This window comes from Theobroma cacao, chromosome 4 (assembly GCF_053813885.1).
Source record: "Theobroma cacao isolate CCN51 chromosome 4, ASM5381388v1, whole genome shotgun sequence".
In the NCBI taxonomy this organism is placed as follows: domain Eukaryota; kingdom Viridiplantae; phylum Streptophyta; class Magnoliopsida; order Malvales; family Malvaceae; genus Theobroma; species Theobroma cacao.
In genome coordinates this window covers 1,498,627-1,520,151 of record NC_142642.1, presented here as the reverse complement: position 1 = coordinate 1,520,151, position 21,525 = coordinate 1,498,627, and the positions used below count along the sequence as shown (strand labels likewise).

Here is a 21,525-nt window from a genome sequence, read left to right as displayed (position 1 = left end):
TTCCTTTGAATTATTATTACTTGTAGGATATTGAGGAACTTATGGTTAACTCTTGATAAGATTTTACTGAAATAGTTGAATTTCCATTTAAATAAAGCAAGTTATGAGAAAACTGTTCCAAATTTTTCTTCAAATGTGAAAGTGTATGACTACAATAATATTACATGTGGTGTAAGGGTTTGATAAACTGATAAAGTGAACTGAGGTGGATGCTTATACACTAATTAAATGCATTGCTTTATTTTGCTTGCATTGATAATTTGATATGTTTTACTCATTTTCTTATACTTGTAGGATGCAAAAGCCTATGCTTACCTACTTAATGTTATAACATTAGAGCACTGCAATCCATTGACCCTAGATATGAAGGATGCTACTGATAAGGTTAAAATGGTACCTTGACCATGTAGAGAAAATGAGCTACAAATGATATTTAAGCCCAAAAGACATTGTTAAGGCAATAGCTAGGGCATCTATTACATCTTGTTTCGCCTTACCTAGAACAATTATGATAGTTACTGAAAGTAGAATCCAGTGGATGTGTGTATGTTGTCTTTTATGCTTTTATTATGTTCTACAACAAAGCGCGTTGTTGGAAAGTTAAAAAATTTGTCAAGTTTCCTTTCTTTTAGTGCTGGATAAATTATTTATGTTGCATATATCCTGATTTTTAGTTAGTATTGCCTTAGATTATGTTTTTTTTTAATTTTAATTGAATAACTAATAATTATATTATGTCTTCTTCATCATTTACTAAACTATTTTTCTTAATTTGTTTTGAAGTTTACTGAAAATTTTAGATCGGGAGGAAAGATTATGAAGACAAGGTTATTTCATGTGTTTTTGTAAGTGGGATACGGAATTTATTTTATTTTCTTTAGTTGTTTGTAATTTTTTTATTGTTTACTCTTTTATGACATAGCTTGCTCGTAGATAAGAGTCTTTCAATTTTTTCTTGCTTCTTATAGTTCATTGGTAGAGTTAAAAAGATAAACGTTAGATTGTTTACCTCAACTCGTGGTTTTGGATCTTGAAACTTTTCATGGTTTGTGAAATAGGAAGATCTTTGTTGATTTTACAAATTTGATATTTTTCTTAATTTGCATATATTTCATAAGTTAAAATTGCTTATAATCTCCAAAACAAGTTATGTAGTGTGATAATGCTAAATCTTTTGTGCTGAAAATGCAAATTGAAGTAGATGAAACTGATGTACAAATAGGAATGGTCTTAAAAATTGTAAAAACACTGAATATTTTAGACTAAGTCTCCTTTCTTTATGAAAACAATTTTCGTGGATAGTAAAACATTTGACTACTCTTTGATGTATAGAACTATTATTTTACATTTTGTAACAATGTTTGTACATTTTGTCACGAATATTGTAATGAACGTTATTTGTAGATATGTTGAATATTAATTAACAGGATTGGTGCTTTTTTTTAATATCATCCTACTCATTGATGAATGTAGAATAATTTTTACATATTATGATAATTTTTTGTATTTATTGATAAATATTATTTGTACATATGTCAAATATTAATCAGTAAGATTATATCAATAACAATATTTACTTTTTAGCATAAGTGTTTATAAAATTTTACAAGCTCGTTGTGTAGCGCAGGGCTCTTCTTGATGCAGGTGCATTAAGAATTCTATTTTAATTAGTATTTTTGTTAACTTAGGATTTTATTTTCTTTATTTTATTTAGTTTGAGATTCTTTTTCCTATCTTTATTAGAATTTTAGTACTTTAAGTCTTTATTTAGGATTAGAATTACTATTTGATTAGGACTTATCGTAGCTATTATAAATAAGTGATCTTAGATAAAAGATTATGATTATCATCTTTTGTTATTTTGAATATTTATTCAAAGAGGTTTCTATAAAAAATCCAATTATCTTTCTATTGTTCCAACACAATCAACCCTATTCTAGCCCTAATTATTGAGTTTCAATTACCTAAACCTTTTGGCTATATCAAGTGGTATCAGAGCTAACGATCTTACTATCCTATAGGGATTTGAGTTATGAGACTATGGTTGGTCGAGGCAGAGGTCGAGGTAGAGGCAATTAGCCCCAACAAGCTGAGTTGGCAGAAATGTGGAGAATGATTGATGACTTGACCCGAGCTGTGTAAGCCTTACAACGTTAGGAACCAGTGGAAGTCCGAATGGAGAATTCAGAAGGTGACCACAACCCCCTTGAGATTCAAGATCTTGAGGATGATGATGATTTTAAGAACGAGAACCCTTTTGATGAAGATGGACCCGCAAATCAAGCGACAAGAGTTGGATTTGAGGGTCGATTATTACATGCACTTGATTTAAATGGTGGAGGAATCAAGATCGAAATAACTGATTTTCATGAGAAATTTCATGTAGAGGAATATTTGGATTGGGAAGCTAGTTTAGAAAATTACTTTGAATGGAAACTCATGGCAGAAAATCGAAAAGTGTTATTTGTAAAGCTGAAGTTGAAGGGTACTGCATTTCAATGGTGGAAGAGAGTTGAAGAGCAACGTGCACGACAAGGGAAGCTTAAAGTAAGCACTTAGAAGCACATGAAAAGAAAATTACAAAAGTAATTTTTACTTGCTAATTATACTATGGAATTATATGAAAAGTTTCATTGTTTAAAGCAAAATAACATGACTGTTGAGGAGTATACATCAAAATTCAATAACTTATCAATTTGGGTTGGGTTAACTGAGAGTAACGAAGAAATTGCTTTTCGTTATCTTGCTGGTTTGAATCATTCTATTAGAGACGAGATGGGAGTAGTTTGTTTATACAACATTGAAGATGCTCGTCAATATGCTTTATCAGCAGAAAAACGAGTTTCATGCTATGGTACTATAAAGCCCTTATATGGCATCGATCGGCAAAATGATTCTGGAGCAAGACAAGGTTACCAAACATCCCTACAAAATTATCGAGAGGCTACCACAACCAATAAAACTAATGGGGTTGCAACCAATGTTGAAAAGAATGATAAAGGCAAGAGTATAATGCCTTATGGTGGACAAAACAGTTCTGGTTCTTTTACAAATAAAGGAGGTAACAATTCCCATATTCGATGTTTTACTTGTGGGGAGAAGGGACACACTTCTTTTGCTTGCCCACAAAGAAGGGTGAACTTAATAGAATTTAGGGAGGAATTAGAACCCATTTATGATAAATATGACGAGAAAGTAGAGGAAATTGATGTGTATCCTGTATAATAGTGATGACTACAACAATCAATGAGGAATAGGAAGATTGAAGGAGGCAAAGTATTTTACGCACACATGTTGTTTGCGAAGGTAAAGTATGTGATCTCATTATTGATGGAGGAAGCGTGTAAAATACTATTTCAAAATAGGCAATAGACAAATTGAAGCTTCCTATAAGTAAACATCCTCATCCTTACAATATTATGTGGCTAAAGAAAGGACATGGGGTACTGGTAACTATTCAATGTTTGGTGAAATTCACTATGGGAGGTAACTTGGATGATGAGATTTTATATGATGTTATGCCAATGGATGTTGGTCATATTCTTGTTGGTAGACCTTGGTTGTATGATCACGATATGGATCATAAGACGAAGCCAAACACCTATTCCTTCTACAAAGATAACAAGAGATATACTTTATATCCTTTTAAAGAAGAGACTAAGAAATCAGTAACTTCAAGCCCCACAAGCAACAAAATTACTAGGTATCTATCTGTTGAAAATTTTGAAGCTGAAAGTGGTAATGAAAAGGAATTGAAACAAGTAAATCCAGACATTTATGAGGAGTGTATTAAGGCCTACTCATCGGAGTCAAGTTTTTTTTCTAACTCGAGGAGATTGATGCAAGCGTATCAAGAATTCTATTTTATTTAGTATTTTTGTAGCTAAGGATTTTATTTTCTTTACTTTATTTAGTTTGAGATTCTTTTTTCTATTTTTATAAGAATTTTAGTACTTTAAGTCTTTATTTAGGATTAAGATTACTATTTGATTAGGACTTATCATAACTATTATAAATAGGTGATATGAGATAGAAGATTATGATTATCATCTTTTGTTATTTTGAATATTTATTCAAGAGGTTTCTATAAAAAATCTAATTATCTCCAACACAATCAACCTTATTCTAGCCCTAATTATTGAGTTTCAATTGTCTAAACCTTTCAACTACATCACTTCTAGTATTTGTAAAAAGCACCATCGTACATGGAAGAGTTAATTTTTGTTATTTTGTATATACACGTCTGTATAGAAGCACAACATAGTATCATGGCCTTAATTTCCATGAAGGGCATTCATTTTTGTTCACTTGCTAGAAGAGGATGGATTAGATTATGAACACTACCTTCATTTTTTGTTTACAGACACAATTACAATGATAACTTTTGTACGTATACAACAATTTGCAGAAACACCAAAGCAACCTATAATATTTCAACCCTTACTTCACCTGCTTATCTTAATAACTGTTTTTTATGCATTTGAAAACAAATTGGGTATGCTTATAAACAATTATCATATACTCCTCAGTTCTTTTATCAAAATAATAAAAAACTATTTCCATACAATTTTTCTTATCCAAACTTCATTCAATTTTTTTTGGATCTTGGGTCACACTCTAGTTTCATTAACCTTAAGCTCTCAGGTTTGGGTCTTACGTGATCATCCTGAAGACAAAAACTGTCCCGACTCCCGACCAGAATGAACAACTTTACCCTGAATCCCTAAGCCCCGTTGCTTTCCCCTTTCCGGCAGCTCACCGGCTGACCCACAATCGCCGCTCCCCGGCCGGCCGGCCATCCTTCATTTTCTTCATCCGACATCCACGAATTGAGGTAAGAAAGACCCAGATTCTCTCTCTTTCTCTCTGTGTTTTGTTGTCATTCACTCTCTCTTTGGTTTTGGTTTTTTGAGTTTCTCTCTCACAAATGTTCGAATCATAGTTCTTCAACCAATTATAATGTCTAATTAAGCCTTGCAAAGAATCAAGCGTCACTGAATTTGTAGGAGTTTGTCAATCCAGAGCTGATGGATTAAGAGCATATACAAAAAATGAGCCGCTGCACAATATTTCCCTTTCATTAATTGTTATCTGAAGACTATGATCTTAATTATGAGTTAATTCTAATTTCTTCCGGTATTGGGATGGAAACATTTTCCTGAAATTTGTTAGCAATGATGTACTTTCACAATCATTGCTCTTACCGTATTCGTTTCAATGTGGAATTAATGGTGGTTTTAAGCCAAACTTCTCTTATTTACTTATGTGCATAATTTCAAAGCTTTCAAAATTGTGCTACCATGGATCTAATCTAAACCAATTTATTTTGTAACCTTTGTCAAACCTCAACTTGAATTTACATAAAAAAAAAAAGTATAAATTAATAGTTAAGAACATAAGCAAATGGGTCAAAAACAAGTATAAATCTACTGCTTCATGTTTTCTTCTTTACTCTCTTTCTGTTCCTCTGTTTTATTGCCAAGTATAAATCTACTGTTTTGTTTTTGGATTTGCAAGCTGACATTCATTGTATTGAAAGAAAATTCTTGTGATTGATTTTATGTTTTTTGACCCTTCTGCTGCCTGCATGTTGATTCAATTTTAGCTACTGCTTCCAAGTCTAGTTTTTGTTGAAATGTTGGATATTGAAAGTTAAACTCTCTATATCCTCATGCTGTTATTCCCGTGAATGCACTTACTTTTCACCCTTTGGTTTTATTTAACCTCCTAGGTAGTTTGGTAAACTAGGTGATAATTGGAAGGAACCGTGCTACATGTATAACAAGGATGGGCTAATTCACAACCATAAGCTGGGGTTGTTTCTGCCTGGACAAGTAATCATCGTCAAGATATCAAAAGTTCATATACATGCATGTGCCACTATTCATTGTAGATTTATGACTAAAGTTCTGGAATTTTATCAACTTTGGTATGTACTGTGCCACTATAAGTGTTGAATTTGTTCCAGAAGTCACTTATGCAAATTGCTGTTATAATCCTCTAGCTTTTTAAAGGTAGACCGTGACAATGCAAATTGAAAGAACTTATATGTTAGAAAAGAAGTAATAGGTTTACACAAGTTACTAGGTTTACTATTTATCTGCAGTGATTATGACCTTGTTCTTTGTTTGTGAAAAAAATTTTTACTTCTTAGAAGGCAGAGACAGACTGATTGTCTTCAAAATGTACCTAAGAGTGAATTCCACTTTTTGAGCTGGGTGCCCAGGACTTATGGTAGTTTTATTATACTTAGTAACGTGGATTGAAAAGACTGAGTTTGTTCTGTAGAACTCTGGTTGTAATTTGGAATATTCTGCTCCTTAGGGACTGACAATGACTAATATTTGAAAAGAAAGTAGGCAAGAGAGAAGAAAGAAACAAAACAAGATCGGTGAGAAAACATGAGATAAGGAAAAGATGATAATTTGAATGTTGGTTGTATACTTATTTCGTCTCTTTTCTGCGTGATAATTTCTTAGATAGGACTGGCAGTGCTTCTTATGTAATTTGTGTATTTTTGTCCTACTTCTTTTTTGATCAAATAGAATTACATTTGTCTTAAGTGGATGATTGTGTTTTTTTTCACTGAAAAAACTCTGGTTTTTATTTATTTATTTTTCTTGCGAAGAAGTCAATAAAACTTTAGCTAATTCTGTTCTTTACTTTTATGCAGTAAATTTTGCGTATGGGCATTGGCTGAAAGGCAGTTTTATACTGCTTTAAACTATCTGGTATCTATCCTTACTGCTTTCTTTTCGGTTTTTTTGGTTTTTGGAATTTTAGCCTGAATCGATTGTTTGCACACCTCTAGTCTTCTCTACTGCTTTTGTAACAACCCACTCTTATGGCCGTTACCGGCGCACAAGCCTACGCAACCTGGTAGAACCTGGCAAGCCTTCTAAATATATTAATCTCACCAAATAAATTCTTTCCAGTATCATATACTAACAATGCTATATAACTAGAATTGCAAATTTAATTCTTAAACACTCATAAAAGTTCTTAACAAGAGATTTAAAATATATGTACAACATGTTTAAAATGTAAACATTCAAACATTACACCATTTAAAGTTAATCAAACAGTATCCAAGGCCCTCGGCCCAAAATAGTTTTATGCATACATCACTTTATTTAAAAATGGTCAGCAACCTGATATCTAGACAGTGGAGTGACACAACAAAAGTGCTATAGGATGCCAATTACCTATGCAGCAACCTGAAGTCTACTCACCACACTTCCGTTGCACCTAATTAATTCACTTATTTGCCATTGTCAACTAGTTGGGGTGAGCCTTTCATACTCAGTGAGTGGACAGGAAAGGAAACAAGCATTAAGGTAGAGCCTTTGATAAAAACATAATAATAAAAACTACGAACGATGAGATAAACTATGCATAAAGTTAATAAATCATGTGCAAATCAATATAAGATGTTTGAGTTTAAATCTCAAAATTTTTTGTCACTTTTGCAGAGTAAAAATCTCGTGCTTGATAAAAATCAAACAACCATGGCAATCTCAAACAATATAATTTTCCCGAATGTCATGTAAGCTTATAAATCAAAGCCATGGTTTTCTCAAACAAATATAATAGTAATGCCATGCTCAATTAATAAAAACATATCGATTAGGGTATCCTTAGGTAGGTCTAATATAGCCCCGTAGGCTCTCTCTCGTATCAATAACATCAACACCTACTTGTGGGAACTTCTCAAGCAACCAAATGAGTCGGGGCTTCAGGTCCCCCTTTGTTATAAATTATCAATCATTAATAATCACTACTTTGTGCACAAAGACCACACAAATCTGGTGTGGTAACAAGACCTATACCCGTAAGGTTTACCCAAGAAATAAACCAATGGAATTTCAAATAAGTAGAATCAATTTCAATCAGAAGTTCAATAGGCATGTATGTATGTTTAAATAATGAAAGCCATGATAAATATATAACCAAGTTCATTATAAAATCAGTGAACAATAAAATAGCAATTTCACGTATCACTGAGCATGGCATAGTTAAAATATTTCACTCAAGCATCATGAAAATTGCTACCAAGGCAAATTACAAAACTCATTAACGACCACTCTGGGGCCTTTATACAGGAGTGTAATACATACCATTTTGAATGCTTCCAAACAGAGTAAAAAATCTCATCATATGTCAAGGGCTTGTTTCCCATTTTGTAAACAGCTTAATAGTTTTGATATGGCCACAAAAACAACACATATAAAACGAGCTTAATAATCATTCCTAGTCAGTAACAGCTCATGCAACTCAATTGCAATCCAAATATATACATCGGAACTCAATGTAATTGAATAATATCTAAACAGTGGGTATATCTAGCATATTTAATATATATTATTCACCATTCGATAATGCTTTAAAACAAGAATTGCCCACTCACCTCTTTTGGTGGGAATTCTCACCAATTACTAAACCACTTCCTTAGTTTAAGCTTGATTTGGTCAAGGACTCTAGCAACGTTCAGACCACCACCACCCGAGCTCTTAAAGTTCAATGCCTTGGGTCAAAGTGTGAATGACCTGTAGCTTACTAACTTTGTTTGACAGCTGAGGCAGTAGCTCAAACAATCACTATCAACACACACAATAGCATTTCTTAGCATAATGTTTGATGCTATACCTATCTGCACATTCAGCCAGCAATGACTATAGCAATTAAATTTCAAATTACATTCATTTTCTCACCTTCTGAGCTTCACCAATCTACCCTTGGTACTAGGCCACGGTTAGATAGAATTTCAGATAGCTTTTGCTTAGCACTAAGGTGCTAGTTCAACAGCTCCTAATCATCAACATCACACACTCTTTAGTACATTTCCAATGCTGTATTATTGGGTACATTCAGCCAGCAAGTATTTAATAATTGAAACTCATCTTTTAACTTAATAATTTCACCTTCACTATAACCAATTTACCGACTCATTGAGGGCTTGTGTTAGGCCTTGGGTTGGACAGCTTTTACAGAATTTCTTTTTACTTCTTCAAACCTTGCAACAATATTCACACATCACATTTGCAAATTCAAGCTATTAAAGTTTTTCTACTCAACCTGTGGCTAACTTGCAAAGATAACTAAGAAATATCCACAATCATCTTACCTTACTTGATGGTTAACTCATTCAAAAATATAACTTTCAACTCTTCATTAATCCAAGACAACAAATCTGCCATATGAAATTCAAATATAATTAATCCTTGGCACTATAAAATATTATGTCAAAATGAGAATTTCCTTAACCTTGCTTTGATTTCCACCACTAAGCCTTCATTGTGAACAGCCCAAATTCTCTCAAAATAAATTATTATCCTTGGTTGTCATGGAAATCAAAGGTCTCTTACTTGTTTTCCTCACCACCCGTGGGGTACTTTTGAATCAATCTTTGAAGTGGACTTTTGGAGGCCCTCAGGTAGCTTGTGTTTTGGAGGGAATTAACAAATTTATTTAGGCACCAATGGCTTTTGAACTCTAACTTGAATGATGAAGGAAGTAAAGATTCTTGGGGAGGGTTTTATATTTGGTTTCAGGTAGCTTGAAGGGTGGTAGCCGAATGCCTCCCATTTGCAATGAGTGGGTGGAACTTCCCAAGTTCCCAAGCACCTTTTTATATAATTTTCTCCCTTCTGTTTTAAGCTTGACTCCTTGCAAAAGTTCTCTAACTCTCTTGATTTGTTTGGAAGCTTAGAATACCTTAAAACATGGCAAGGGTTCTTGGGTTTTGGATGAAAAGTGGGCAGATCACTTTGGTTATTAACGGGCGGATTCTACAAAGCCCTTTTTTTTTCTATTTCAATTCTTTTTCCTTATACTTTGGCAGCTTCCATATTTCACATGCCTTGATCCACATAAATTCTCGTTTGTATATTTATATTCCTTCACGTGGTGGATGGCACACTTGCATGATGGCCACTTTTCTTTCCTCTTTACACACCGTCCATTGTTTTATAAGCCTTTATCATATTATTTTCGACTTGTATTTAAATATTTGATACCACATCCAATATTTGTTTTCTCTTGGTTCCTTAAACTCACTTGCATGTATACTTTCTTTGTTGAATTCTTTGAATTTCAAATTCAAGCATAAATACATTTAAATATACCTTTAATTACTTTCACAAAATTCTTTCCTTTCATAAAATTCTTCAATCCGTAAGTTCATACTCCCCCACTTTGGCCGAACTTCCTTCTACAAAACCTGCCAATAATATTTTAATATTTTATTTAGTCACCATTAATAAAATATTATTATTTTATTCTTATCCTATTATTTTATTATAAATGTATTATTTTAATCTTATGTCAACTTCTCCATTTCCACTTGACATTTCCCTTCAATAATAGCCATAATTCATCTTAAATTTCAAATAACGTTGTAGTTTAATTAACATCCCAAGGGACAGGATGTGACAGCTTTCTTTTCCTAATTCATGGATTTGGGCTCTCTGTTTTTGGATTTTCTAATTAAGTCACACATGTATCTCTGTTAATTGAAAATCAATTTGTAGTCTTCATTCTTGTTTGTCTCTCTGTTATTGGGAACAAAGGTATTGCTATGATTTCTGATAAATGTTATTTGATTGGTGGTATTGCAGTTTTAGGAGGAGGAATCAAAGCTAAAGCTAGTGTTTGGATCTTCTCATTTATCGAAAACAATTCATTCGCAACCGTCAAAACACAATGCTGTTTGTGGCCATAACAGGTTCTCCACTTCCATTGTCTTCTACAAATTTCTCCTTTTCAAAGTATTAACAAGAAAAAGAAAAGGAAAAAAAGAAGCAAATACTGGTATTGATTAGTAACAGAGGAAAGAGTGATGCTAGGGGTAAACCCTTATGTCCCTTCAATGTCAATGTTCAAGAAAATCCCATTTTCTTTTATCTACCGTAATTGTTTCCATCGCAGTTTGCTTCCCTTTGGTATGTGCTATTATCATTTATTTCTCAAACCTGTTAGTATCTCGAATGTTCATGTAAATTACTTTGCCGTGGATAAAACAAGAAATTTATCTGCAGTTGCTACTGCTGCCAAATCAACTGTTAATACATCTAATAGTACCAATGCAATGTCCAATAAAGCAAGGAAGAAAGCACATAGAGAATCACCTGAAAGTGTGCTTAAATATAAGCTTGATATGTGCTCTAAGCATGGTAAACTTGTGGAAGCACTTCGTTTGTATGAGGAAGGCAGGAGTAACGGGGTTACTCTAAAGCAGCACCATTACAATGTGCTGCTTTACTTGTGTGCTCGTGAAGCGAGTGGAGATGGGGTCGAGTTGAAGGAGTTAGGGCTGAAGAGGGGTTTTGAGATTTTCCAGAAAATGGTTGGAGATAAAGTTTCTCCTAATGAGACTGCTTTTACAAGCATGGCGAGGTTGGCAGTAGCAAGGGAAGACCTGGATTTGGCTTTTGAATTGGTGAAGCAGATGAAGAGTCTTGGAATTCCACCGAAACTCAGGTCATATGGGCCGGCTTTGTTTGGATTCTGTGAGAAGGGGAATGCAGAGAAAGGATATGAACTAGATGCTCACATGGCTGAATCTGGGGTGACGCCTGAAGAGCCTGAGCTTTCTGCTCTTTTGAAAGTTAGTGCTGATACAAAGAATGCAGACAAAGTGTATGACATGTTGCAAAGGTTGCGAGCCACAGTGAGGCAGGTCTCAGAATCAACGTTTCAAATTATTGAGGATTGGTTTAAATCGGAGGATGCTGCAAAAGTAGGTGTTGAGAGTTGGGATGTGAATAAAATAAAGAAAGGAGTTGTAGATGGAGGAGGAGGGTGGCATGGGCAAGGGTGGTTGGGAAGTGGGAGATGGAGGGTGATGAGGACTAAGATGACCGAGAATGGTGTGTGTCGTTGTTGTGGGGAGAAGCTTGTTAGTATTGATATTGATCCAAAAGAGACAGAAAATTTTGCTACGAAATTAACTGAATTGGCATGCAATAGAGAGGTTAAAGCTGATTTCATTCGGTTCCAGGTAATTCTTTAAACCTTATTGTCCCTTATTTCTGATATAACAACTCTTGCCTTAAGAAGTTGGGAATTTCCATTGCTAGTTATTCCAGAGTTTTCAAATACTGTAAATTCATTATTGTGTTATCCTGAAATGCTGTCTAAACTTGTAAGTTGTGGCACTTAAAAGCTATTTGAAATCATGTGCATATTTGTTTCTCTTAAACGTTGTTGGACAGCAGAAGAAGTTCATACTAATTTAATGATTATATTAACCTCCAGATGTGTTTGATTGATTTTTGCATATTTAATGGATTTAATTGTAATTTCTATATATTTAAGAAGGTTTAGGTTTTATTATACTAGTTAGTTGGTTTCTTTAACAAGTACTACAGGTAAGATGCAGGCTATAGATACCTATGTTAATCAAGTTAAAAGACTTTAGTATTGGTATTTTCTCCTTTGTTCTCCCCCTTTTCTTCCCCTGTTCTCCTCCAACTCCCAATCTATTTCTCTCTTCCATACCGTTTTCTTTATTTGTTTCTCTGTTTTCTTGTTTGTCTCATATCCTCTTATTTCTCTTTCCTAGCCTTCTCCCATGCTACATAGCCGTTTGGTGTGGCATCTGATTGAATGCTTTATATGTCACACATTTACATTAATATAAAGCTGCATTAATTTTTGTTCTGTAGCAAAAATTATAATTGTTCTGGATTTTGGGTTGGCAGTTTTTATTATGTTGTGATTGAATTAAATAACTTGTAGAGTTAATCACTTTGGCTTTGTGATCTCAGCTTGTTACATAGAGCATGGCTTGTTAATAATTTCCTCTAGTTACCTAGCACCACTTAATTTTTTATGTTGTTTTAAATTAATATTTGGATTTGTGGATGTTGTGAGTGAGAACACTGTACTTTCATGTAAATGATATTGCTGTAAGATAGGCTTGTATGGTAATGGTTTTGTATCCTTTGATTATTTTTCTGCTTTCACAATTTAGAGTGACTTGCTTAGTTGTTAGTGAAATTCTTTTTATGTTATCTTTGATAATATTTTTTCAATAAATATACCAAGGCATAGTTTAGCTTCTGTTTGCTTTAGGCTAGTGATTCATATTTACATAAAGCGGATCGCAGTTAAATCATGACTGATTTAGAAGGTGACCTTATCCAGGAGTGGTTGCAGCAGCATGGACCATTTGATGCAGTTGTAGATGGTGCAAATGTGGGTCTCATCAAAGCAGATACTTTTAATTTTAACCAGGTAAGGGGTTATGAGAAGAAGCTTAATGTGATGTTTGTGAAAGCAAGACATATATGGATCGAGATCATCTGTCCCAAATATTTGGTTGAGCCTCTGTCCCAGTAACAAAATATTGCCATGCCATCATCCACATTTCTCAATTGAAGCATATTTGCATCTTAATTAACCTGAGTCAACAATAAATCACATCAATTGTTCTAAACTAAACTAAATAATAAATAATCAAGGCACATTCAAATTGTTTTCTTTTTCTCCCTAAAAATTCTGACTTTATAACAAAGACCAATATTAACTTTAAAAGACTCTTATATATCCTGCTAGATGATCTTGCTCCTCTACAGTAAAAAAATAACCGTGTCACATGTTTTTAATGCTACCATGAGCCATGAATTTTTATCAGTATTATTTTTATGGTCCTACACATGAATGGTTTTCTTATAGAAAGATAATCGTTAAAGTAAAATCTGGCTTTACACTTGTACTAAAAGTTTATCATTTTTACAATTTCTTTTTTGATAGGTTTACCATTTATTAAAACAAGATCTTGATACCTGAATCTTTTTTGTATTCCCCAAATTATTTACTAGTAAAAGTGACCGGTTATGTTGCTGTAGATGAGAAGAAATTGTAATATCAATTTACCTTCAACATGAATTATGTTGTTTTAAGCAATCAATGTGATAATTTTTAAATTAAGGCTAACCCAGTTATGAGTCTGATTATAGACAAGCATAAAGATTGATGCGTGGCATTACTTTACTGGAATGATAGAGGTTGAGAGAAAGATTCAGGACAGATGATCCTGATCCAAGACATCTGTATGCAGTCTTTAACCATTCTTTATGGTTGTAGCTTAATAATGTTGTAAACCAATTACGACAAATGAGTCCATCAAAAAGGTCCCCGCTAGTTATTTTGCATCAAGGTCGGGTAACTAATGGTCCCGCTAGGAATCCCAATAACAGGAATTGGTTAGACAGTTGGAAAAGGGCTGGGGCACTTTATGCTACTCCTGCTGGTTCAAATGATGACTGGTAAGCTCTCATTTCAAAATTATGAAAGTATTGAATTGAATATTCTCTAAAAAATATGTATGTTTGTGGCTTTTTCTAACATATTCTTCCTTCAAAGGTCATCCTCTTTTTTTTCTTCTTTCAATCCTTGAATGCTCTTTTTTGTTTTTTTATCAATGCATGTGCATGTATTGTCATTTAAAAAAATTGACCTTGAGAAGAAAGTACATTATCAAAGTGTTTGAATGTTCAATTCCTTCAGCCTGCAATTAGATTGTCTCTCTCTTACCATGTCTCTGTATTTGCACCTGTCCATTTCCGTTTCTTTTTCTATCTCCTTCCTTCTCCGTCCCTTACCATCCAAAGTCATGACCCTTAGCCTAATGAAATTGCTGATAATTGTGGCCCTGCTTTGCTTCCAATTGCAGTCTGAGAGATATTCATGTTTGTGATCAAACACACACACATGCACACAGCCTTCTCAAAATGGTTCCATCTGAGCAAATATGTATGTGTATTATTTTATGCAGTTTAAGCAAATCGCTCCCTGCTTTCTCAATTCCATGCTGAAGTTGCACCACCTGATGCTATTGGTGTTCTAAAGTTGGGTTTTGCTTATTGAGGGCTTTAATTGGACTTAGTTTGGCTAATTACACGTACAAATTAGGATTTCAAATGATGTGATGCAGTTGTGCTGACTTTTAATTATCTTTCTAAGACTTGCCATGGACTGATAGTAGAACTCAGGTTAGTTGAAGGTATTTACTGTCCCTTTGCACTTCATCACATATTCAATGGATCTATATATTAAAGCTTTTCAAAAAAAATTATCTTTCTAAGACTTGAGTGGAAGTGAAGCCTTAAACTATCAATTTATGTGACAACTCTGCTAGGTCTGAGTTGATTGATTGATCTGCCATGTTATCTTTTGGGTGGCATCTCAGAGGCAGCTATATGGCATATAAATGTGTGTGTTACTCCCAAAATATGCATAACCCTCCTAATGTGAGGAATAGGCTTTCTAAGGATGTTTATGCCCTTCTTGCATTTTATGGTGAGGCTTAAGCCTCATGGAATAAGCTTGGAAAGAATTGAGCCAGCTTATCAAAGTAATTTGTTAATTTTGAAGTTGACCATTTCATTTGGTAACATTTATGGGCTTGAATGTGGAACTATTTCTTTGTAGATGGAAAGGGAAAGGAAAAAAAAAGGTCCATTGTACAAAAAGAAAATATGAGGGTCTTCAGTTAGCACCAGTTGAAGACTTGCTGAGGTCTACTGATTGAATTGAAGCCAAAGTAAAATTGTAGGCTTGTTTACTTACATACACATTTTGGACCTATTTATCATTTAAACCTGTACTTTGTGCAGTATCAATTCCATTTGATTTTGATACAATGAATTAGTTCAATAGGTTTAGAGTGCTTTTCTATTGTTCATAACATATTTATGGATTTATCTCTATGTTTTTTTTTTTTTTATTAGATGTATACTCTATTGCTAGTACATTAAAAACTTTGCTATAGATTTTTATAGATTAAAATGTGAATTAGAAAAGCTTTACACCTCATAAGATTGAGGTTGTGCCTCAACTCATTATTGATTTTACATTCTACTTGATATGTTCTCCTTTTAAAGTTTTGGTGATGGGTGGCAATTGCAGGAGTTTTCTCCTGCTGCTATTGAATATTCCTGCCATAACAATGGTGGTAGATTTAGAGAACAACTTAATCATAAAATGGTGTCTTACTTAAATGTAGTATGCAATTTCTTTTTTCATAAATAAAATACACTACATCAAAATAATAAAAGTAATTTGAAAATTTAGTTATTAGCCCTTTATTGGTTGTAAATTATCAAAGATTGCATAATTTGTTATATTTTTTTGTTGAAGATAAATTGTTATTTGGTTTTGAACCTTTACTACTACACCTATCTATACATCCTAAATTAAGTATTTAGTTTTGTTCTGCATTTGATTTGTTTCATGATGTGAAATCAAATAGGTTTTCCGTTTACTTTCTTCTTTCTGGCTCATTTAGTAAATTTACTTTATGGATTCTGCTAAGAAACAATTTTTCTTAGTTTCCCTGTTATATATATTATACTAAAACTCAAGTAAAGACACTTGTACATTAAGAAGAGGTGACCATTGATGTACTAAAATTTATCTAGGGGCATGGACATTTGTATTTTTGTAATTTTGAGATTAATCTTGTCAATAATTCCTTTTCATGTTTATTTGTAGGTATTGGTTATATGCTGCTGTTAGTTGCAAGTGTTTGCTGGTTACAAATGATGAAATGAGGGACCACTTGTTCCAGTTATTAGGGACATCCTTTTTTCCAAGGTGGAAGGAAAAGCATCAGGTATTCTTTCTGACTTGATGCAATGCCTTAATCATATTGCTATTTTGTTCTATATTTCAATGTACAAGGGCACTAGCTTTGCATGCGTATAAATGATTGTTTTGGTTAGAATAGTGGCAATACAAGTTATTTTCTGATTATGAGTTATCTAGTATACTTATTGTGGACATATGGTAAAAGTACTACATATAGCATACTGATCTCTGTTGGCTATTATGAGATTAAACAGTAAGAATATTGTACATTTTAAGGAATAATCCCATAGATTAATGAGCATTTAACTTGAAAAAAAAAAAAACAAAATAATAAGTTTGTCTTTTTGTTGATAATTTGTAGGTTCGGTTATCTATGACGAGGCTTGGTCTTTCGCTTCACATGCCGCCTCCATATTCTATTGTTATTCAGGTGAGAGATTGGTTAAATGCTTAGGTTCTGTTTGACAACTGCATAGAGCTTGAACATTAAATCTTTCACTATTTTTGGTTATACTTAGTTAAATGAAGAAATGAAGAATTTTTCCACTTTTTTAGGGTAAAATACACTAACACTTTTAAGTTTTAGCTATAATTCTACAATGGTTCATTAGTTTTCTAAATGTACAGTTCGTCCTAAAAGAATATCTTCTGCTAGACATATAAGTCTAACCATTAATGTTTTGTTAATTTGATGACATGGTAATATTGAAAAGATTATTTTACCTTTTATTAATATTAAAAATTACCGAACTATAAGTTTTCAAAAAAAAAAAACTCTACCTTACCTTCTGCCAGCCGACCACCTTGCGGTCGGATCTGGCTAGAGAACACTAGATCCTCTCTAGGAGCACCCATCGTGGAAGAAGAAAGGTATTTTAAACATTTCACATTTAGACATTAAGATAGTTTACACGTTTAGGACGGAATATTCACTTTGAAAATTATTGGACTTGCGTGTAATTATGGTCAAAAGTTGAAGAGGTTATTGTATTTTATCTTTTTTTTTATTATTATTTGTCTTTCCTATTTAAATTTTATCTTTGTTCTTTGCCTTTTAATTTCCATTGTTTTGTTTTCCTACCAAAGCAAGAAAAGACATCATATATGTCACAACTTCTTTATAAACTTCTCGTTAAACCATTTATTTCATATAAAAAAAAGGTTGCATGTCAAATGGTATAAGATGTAATAACTATAATGGTTAAAATATTATTAATTAATTTGCAGAATTCAATATATGTAGTTATGAAAAAGTAATATATCATATATAGAACGTGAGCTACATGAGTGTACTGTAGCTGGGGGATCTAAGGGCCTGGCTTTTTCTGTTCTTTCCCCTTTTTTTATGCTTGGCTAGGATAAAAAAACGACACTGTTTTTGATGGCTTGGAAATTTCAAAATTTTTGGGATAATAGAGGAGAGGGAGACAGGTGGGAAAGAGTATGTACCAAACAATAAAAAGAAAAAACTAGAAGAGAGATGAGAGAAAGGGGCTGAGTGAAGGGAACTTTAAATTTTCAGTCTTGATTTAAGTTGTATAAAATAGCACCTTACTCTGAAGTTTAGTATATTTAATCTTAATTATTATGCCTTCTTTTCATATTAAATTCTGCTTATTTCACCGAATATCAGATTACGAATATGCAGGAGTCTATGCCTTATTTTCATATTAAATTGTGCTTATTTCGAAGAATATGGGATTATGAAAATGCAGGAGTCAGAAAGTGGTAGTTGGCATGTTCCTACTATTGCAGATGATGATCTTTTGAATCCAAGACAGTGGCTGTGTGTTGGTAGAACCAGGAATAAGTCGTAGCAGCATTGCTATTAGACCCAGATTGAATTATGATAAAAAGACCTCAGGATAGGAGTAGTTTACCCAAAAGAACATGCTGCTATGTTATGTCTGATATTGTTTTCATTTTGTATCCTTTTTAATGTTTTTGTTTTCATTTTTAAAAAAAAAACAAATAAAACAAGAAACAGTTTTCTAAATTGTTGGATTTCTAGTTCCCAAATTGAAAAAAGGATCCCACTTTAAACTAAGATAATAGAATAAAAAAAAACCCAATTAATATGTAAACAATGTAAGTTATTCGTTATTATTACCCATTTTACATTAGATGTTACATATTTGTTATTTTTAATCTCATTTTTTTTGTTAAAATTAAAATATATATATATTTGATATTAACATTATTTAATTGCTTTAATTAGGTTAAACTAATTATCTTAAAATATTGAAATGTTAATTTATAATTTCCATTCCATATTATGTTTTGATTTGTTAGGTTTTTCATTTGGTTTGCCTTTGATTTATATTATTTAATGTAATTGTTACATCATTTTTGAAATTTTTTTAATTATAATTATCATTTATATTTAGACAAGTCTATAAAAAAATAGAAATTTCATTTAAACTCTTAGTAATTATATTTAGAAAAATAATATTGGTTTTTTTTATTTTAATTTGTGCGATAGTACTTTTTACCCTTATTCTTTTATATGTACATCAAGATTTTCAGAAGGCTAATTTCAACTTTACATATTCTAATCCTTATTCTGATTTATTTATATTTAAAGTAAAAAATGTTACTTTTTTCGCAACAAAATTTTTAATTTTATGTATGAATTTCACTATCTATTTTCAGATGATAGAAATTACTTTAAAACTTTTTAGAAAAAGTGAATATTGATTTTTTTTATTACTTTTTATCCTTGGTCTTATACGTTAACATCAAAATTCTAAGAACAACAATTTGAAATTTTCATATTTTTTATCATTAATTTAATACGTTTACTTTGAAATTTTCAAAAATGTTACTTTTTGAACATTAATATTTTTATTTTTTTGTAATAATTCTGGGTAGCTACTTTGAGAAGTTATTAGTTTAAAATATAAAAACTAAATATTGATTTTTTTAATCTTAGTTTGATCTTTAAGAAATCATGATTATGACTTTTTATTTTTATTTTTATACATTTATATCAATTTTTTAGGAAAGCTCATTCTAGATATACATACATATTTATATCCTTGTTCTCAACTTTCAAAAAAATATATATATATCCTTATTCTCATATATTTATACTAAATTCAAAAAATTGTTACTTTTGAACATATAAATTTTAAATTTTTTATATAAAAATTCTTGCTAGCTAGTTTAAAAGGATACAAATTACTTTAAAATCTTTTACAAAAATAGACTAAATATTGCTAGCTAGATTTTTTACTTTAAATTTTAAATTGTTCAAGTTCAAGAGTTTTCAAGATAACTTTTACATGTTGACTTTGTGATATATTTTTTTAAGGGATTTTTACAATTGATTTAGGGTTATAATATGATAATCAATTGTTTTTTTTTTCAAATAAATAAATTAGGGTTTAATTATTAGTTTGATTTAAATTTATAATGTGATAACCATTAAAGGTGAAGGATAAAAATGGTTAAAGTAATTAAATAACATCAACTTAATATTAAATTAAAATTCTAACAAAAGTTGTGACAATTGTTTCAACACTAATACTATTTATAGTCACAATTGGTGGTCAAATCAGCCAACTATGGATCCCATCTGGTTCCAATGCTAACCAACAAAAGAATTACTTGTTAAACTACAAGGCGGATTGGCTCAACAACCTTTTTCTCTCAACAAAAAAAAAAAAGTCTCTATATCAAATTCTTCACTTTTTCTCTCTTTTACGGTTTCAATAACATTTTCTTAAGAATTTAATACGATTTTAATTTGGATGCCTATAAAAGAACAAGAAAAGAAGGCTAGAGAGGTTTTGAGGAAAAGTGAAATATTTTAGTTTTAGTTTTAATGGAAGAAGAAGAAGAAGAAGAAGAAGGGGAGAAGAACAATGAAAATCTTTTTGGGAGTTAAAGAGAGAAAATAAGAGATTTTTTTATTTAATTAATTATTAAAAATTGTTTAATATTTAAGTTTAAGTCTTTAAAAAATTTTAATTTTGACAACATTTGGTGAGTTAAATTAAACAGATATATTTCGATAGAAAAACATTAAATAAAAAAGGTGAGGTCCTTTCTATACCAATTTTTTTGTCCATGAAGAATTAAATTTTGTATATTAGATATTTTTAAGTTGATAATATTTTTCATTGAGAATGAAAAATTTCATTTCTAATTAAGGGTGAACAAAATCATTTCAAATAGAAAAAATCAATTGAATCGAACTGAGTTTGATTTTTTCAATTAAGTTGTAATGATTTTCAAGGTGTTCTATTTTAAAAGTTCAATCTTTCTATCAGATTTTTTCAAATACTAAATTTACTAACCAAACGAATTCAAAAATCAAAATTGAATTAATATTTATTACTTCCTTGTTGAGCTACAAGGTGTTTTGGTTCAACAGTCTTTTTTCTCTTAATAAAAAGAATATCTGCATATCAAAATTTTTACTTTTTTTCCTTTTTAGGGTTTCAGCGACACTCTCTTAAGAATTCAATAAGATTTTAATTTGGATGTCTATGGAAGAAAAAAAAGAAAGGCTGAAGATGATTTTAGGAAAAGTGAGATATTTTAGTTTTTATTTTTAATGGAAGAAGAAGAAGAAGAAGAAGAAGAAGGGGAGAAGAACAATAAAGAACGTTGTGGGGAGTGAGAGAGAAAAAAGGGATATTTTTTGTTTTTATTTAATTAATTATTAATAAATTTTTAATATTTAAATTTATATTTTTAAAAAATTTTAATTTTACCTCATTAATTAAAGAAGTAACAGTATTTGGTGAACTAAATTAAAGAGATACATTTACATCTAATTGCAATAAAAAAAAGTTAAATAAAAAAAGTGAGGTCCTTTTTATACCAAATTTTTTTTGTGCATGAAGAATTAAATTTTGTAGATAATATTGTTTGATATTTTTCAGTTGATATATTCTTCATTGAAAATGAAAAATTTCATTGATA

General features: G+C 31.6%; 1 protein-coding gene across 8 annotated transcripts; it reads left to right on the top strand.

The window, feature by feature from the left end:
- The first annotated feature begins 4,375 nt into the window (after nt 1-4,375).
- On the top strand, nt 4,376-18,589 carry PRORP1 (proteinaceous RNase P 1). Of its 8 annotated transcripts, none has more exons than XM_088805699.1 (9): nt 4,404-4,834; nt 6,674-6,731; nt 10,617-10,940; nt 11,037-11,998; nt 13,147-13,236; nt 14,089-14,270; nt 16,498-16,618; nt 16,955-17,023; nt 18,309-18,589. In XM_088805699.1, the coding sequence occupies exons 3-9, from the start codon at nt 10,838-10,840 to the stop codon at nt 18,408-18,410; spliced, it is 1,629 nt and encodes a 542-aa protein (XP_088661825.1). In that variant the 5' UTR covers nt 4,404-4,834; nt 6,674-6,731; nt 10,617-10,837; the 3' UTR covers nt 18,411-18,589. The 8 variants fall into 8 exon arrangements, 4 of the variants coding, with proteins under 4 accessions (XP_088661827.1, XP_088661825.1, XP_007031683.2 ...); XM_088805700.1 differs by having other exon boundaries at nt 4,408-4,834; nt 10,617-10,723; XM_007031621.3 differs by having other exon boundaries at nt 10,617-11,998.
- Nucleotides 18,590-21,525: the final 2,936 nt, after the last annotated feature.

Excerpts from the sequence above, each read along its gene's own strand:
- PRORP1 (XM_007031621.3), top strand. The coding sequence starts at position 10,838 with ATGCTAGGGGTAAACCCTTATGTCCCTTCAATGTCAATGTTCAAGAAA. Across the intron at positions 11,999-13,146 it reads CTGATTTCATTCGGTTCCAG|GAGTGGTTGCAGCAGCATGG; the intron begins GTAATTCTTTAA and ends GACCTTATCCAG. Across the intron at positions 13,237-14,088 it reads ATACTTTTAATTTTAACCAG|CTTAATAATGTTGTAAACCA; the intron begins GTAAGGGGTTAT and ends TTATGGTTGTAG.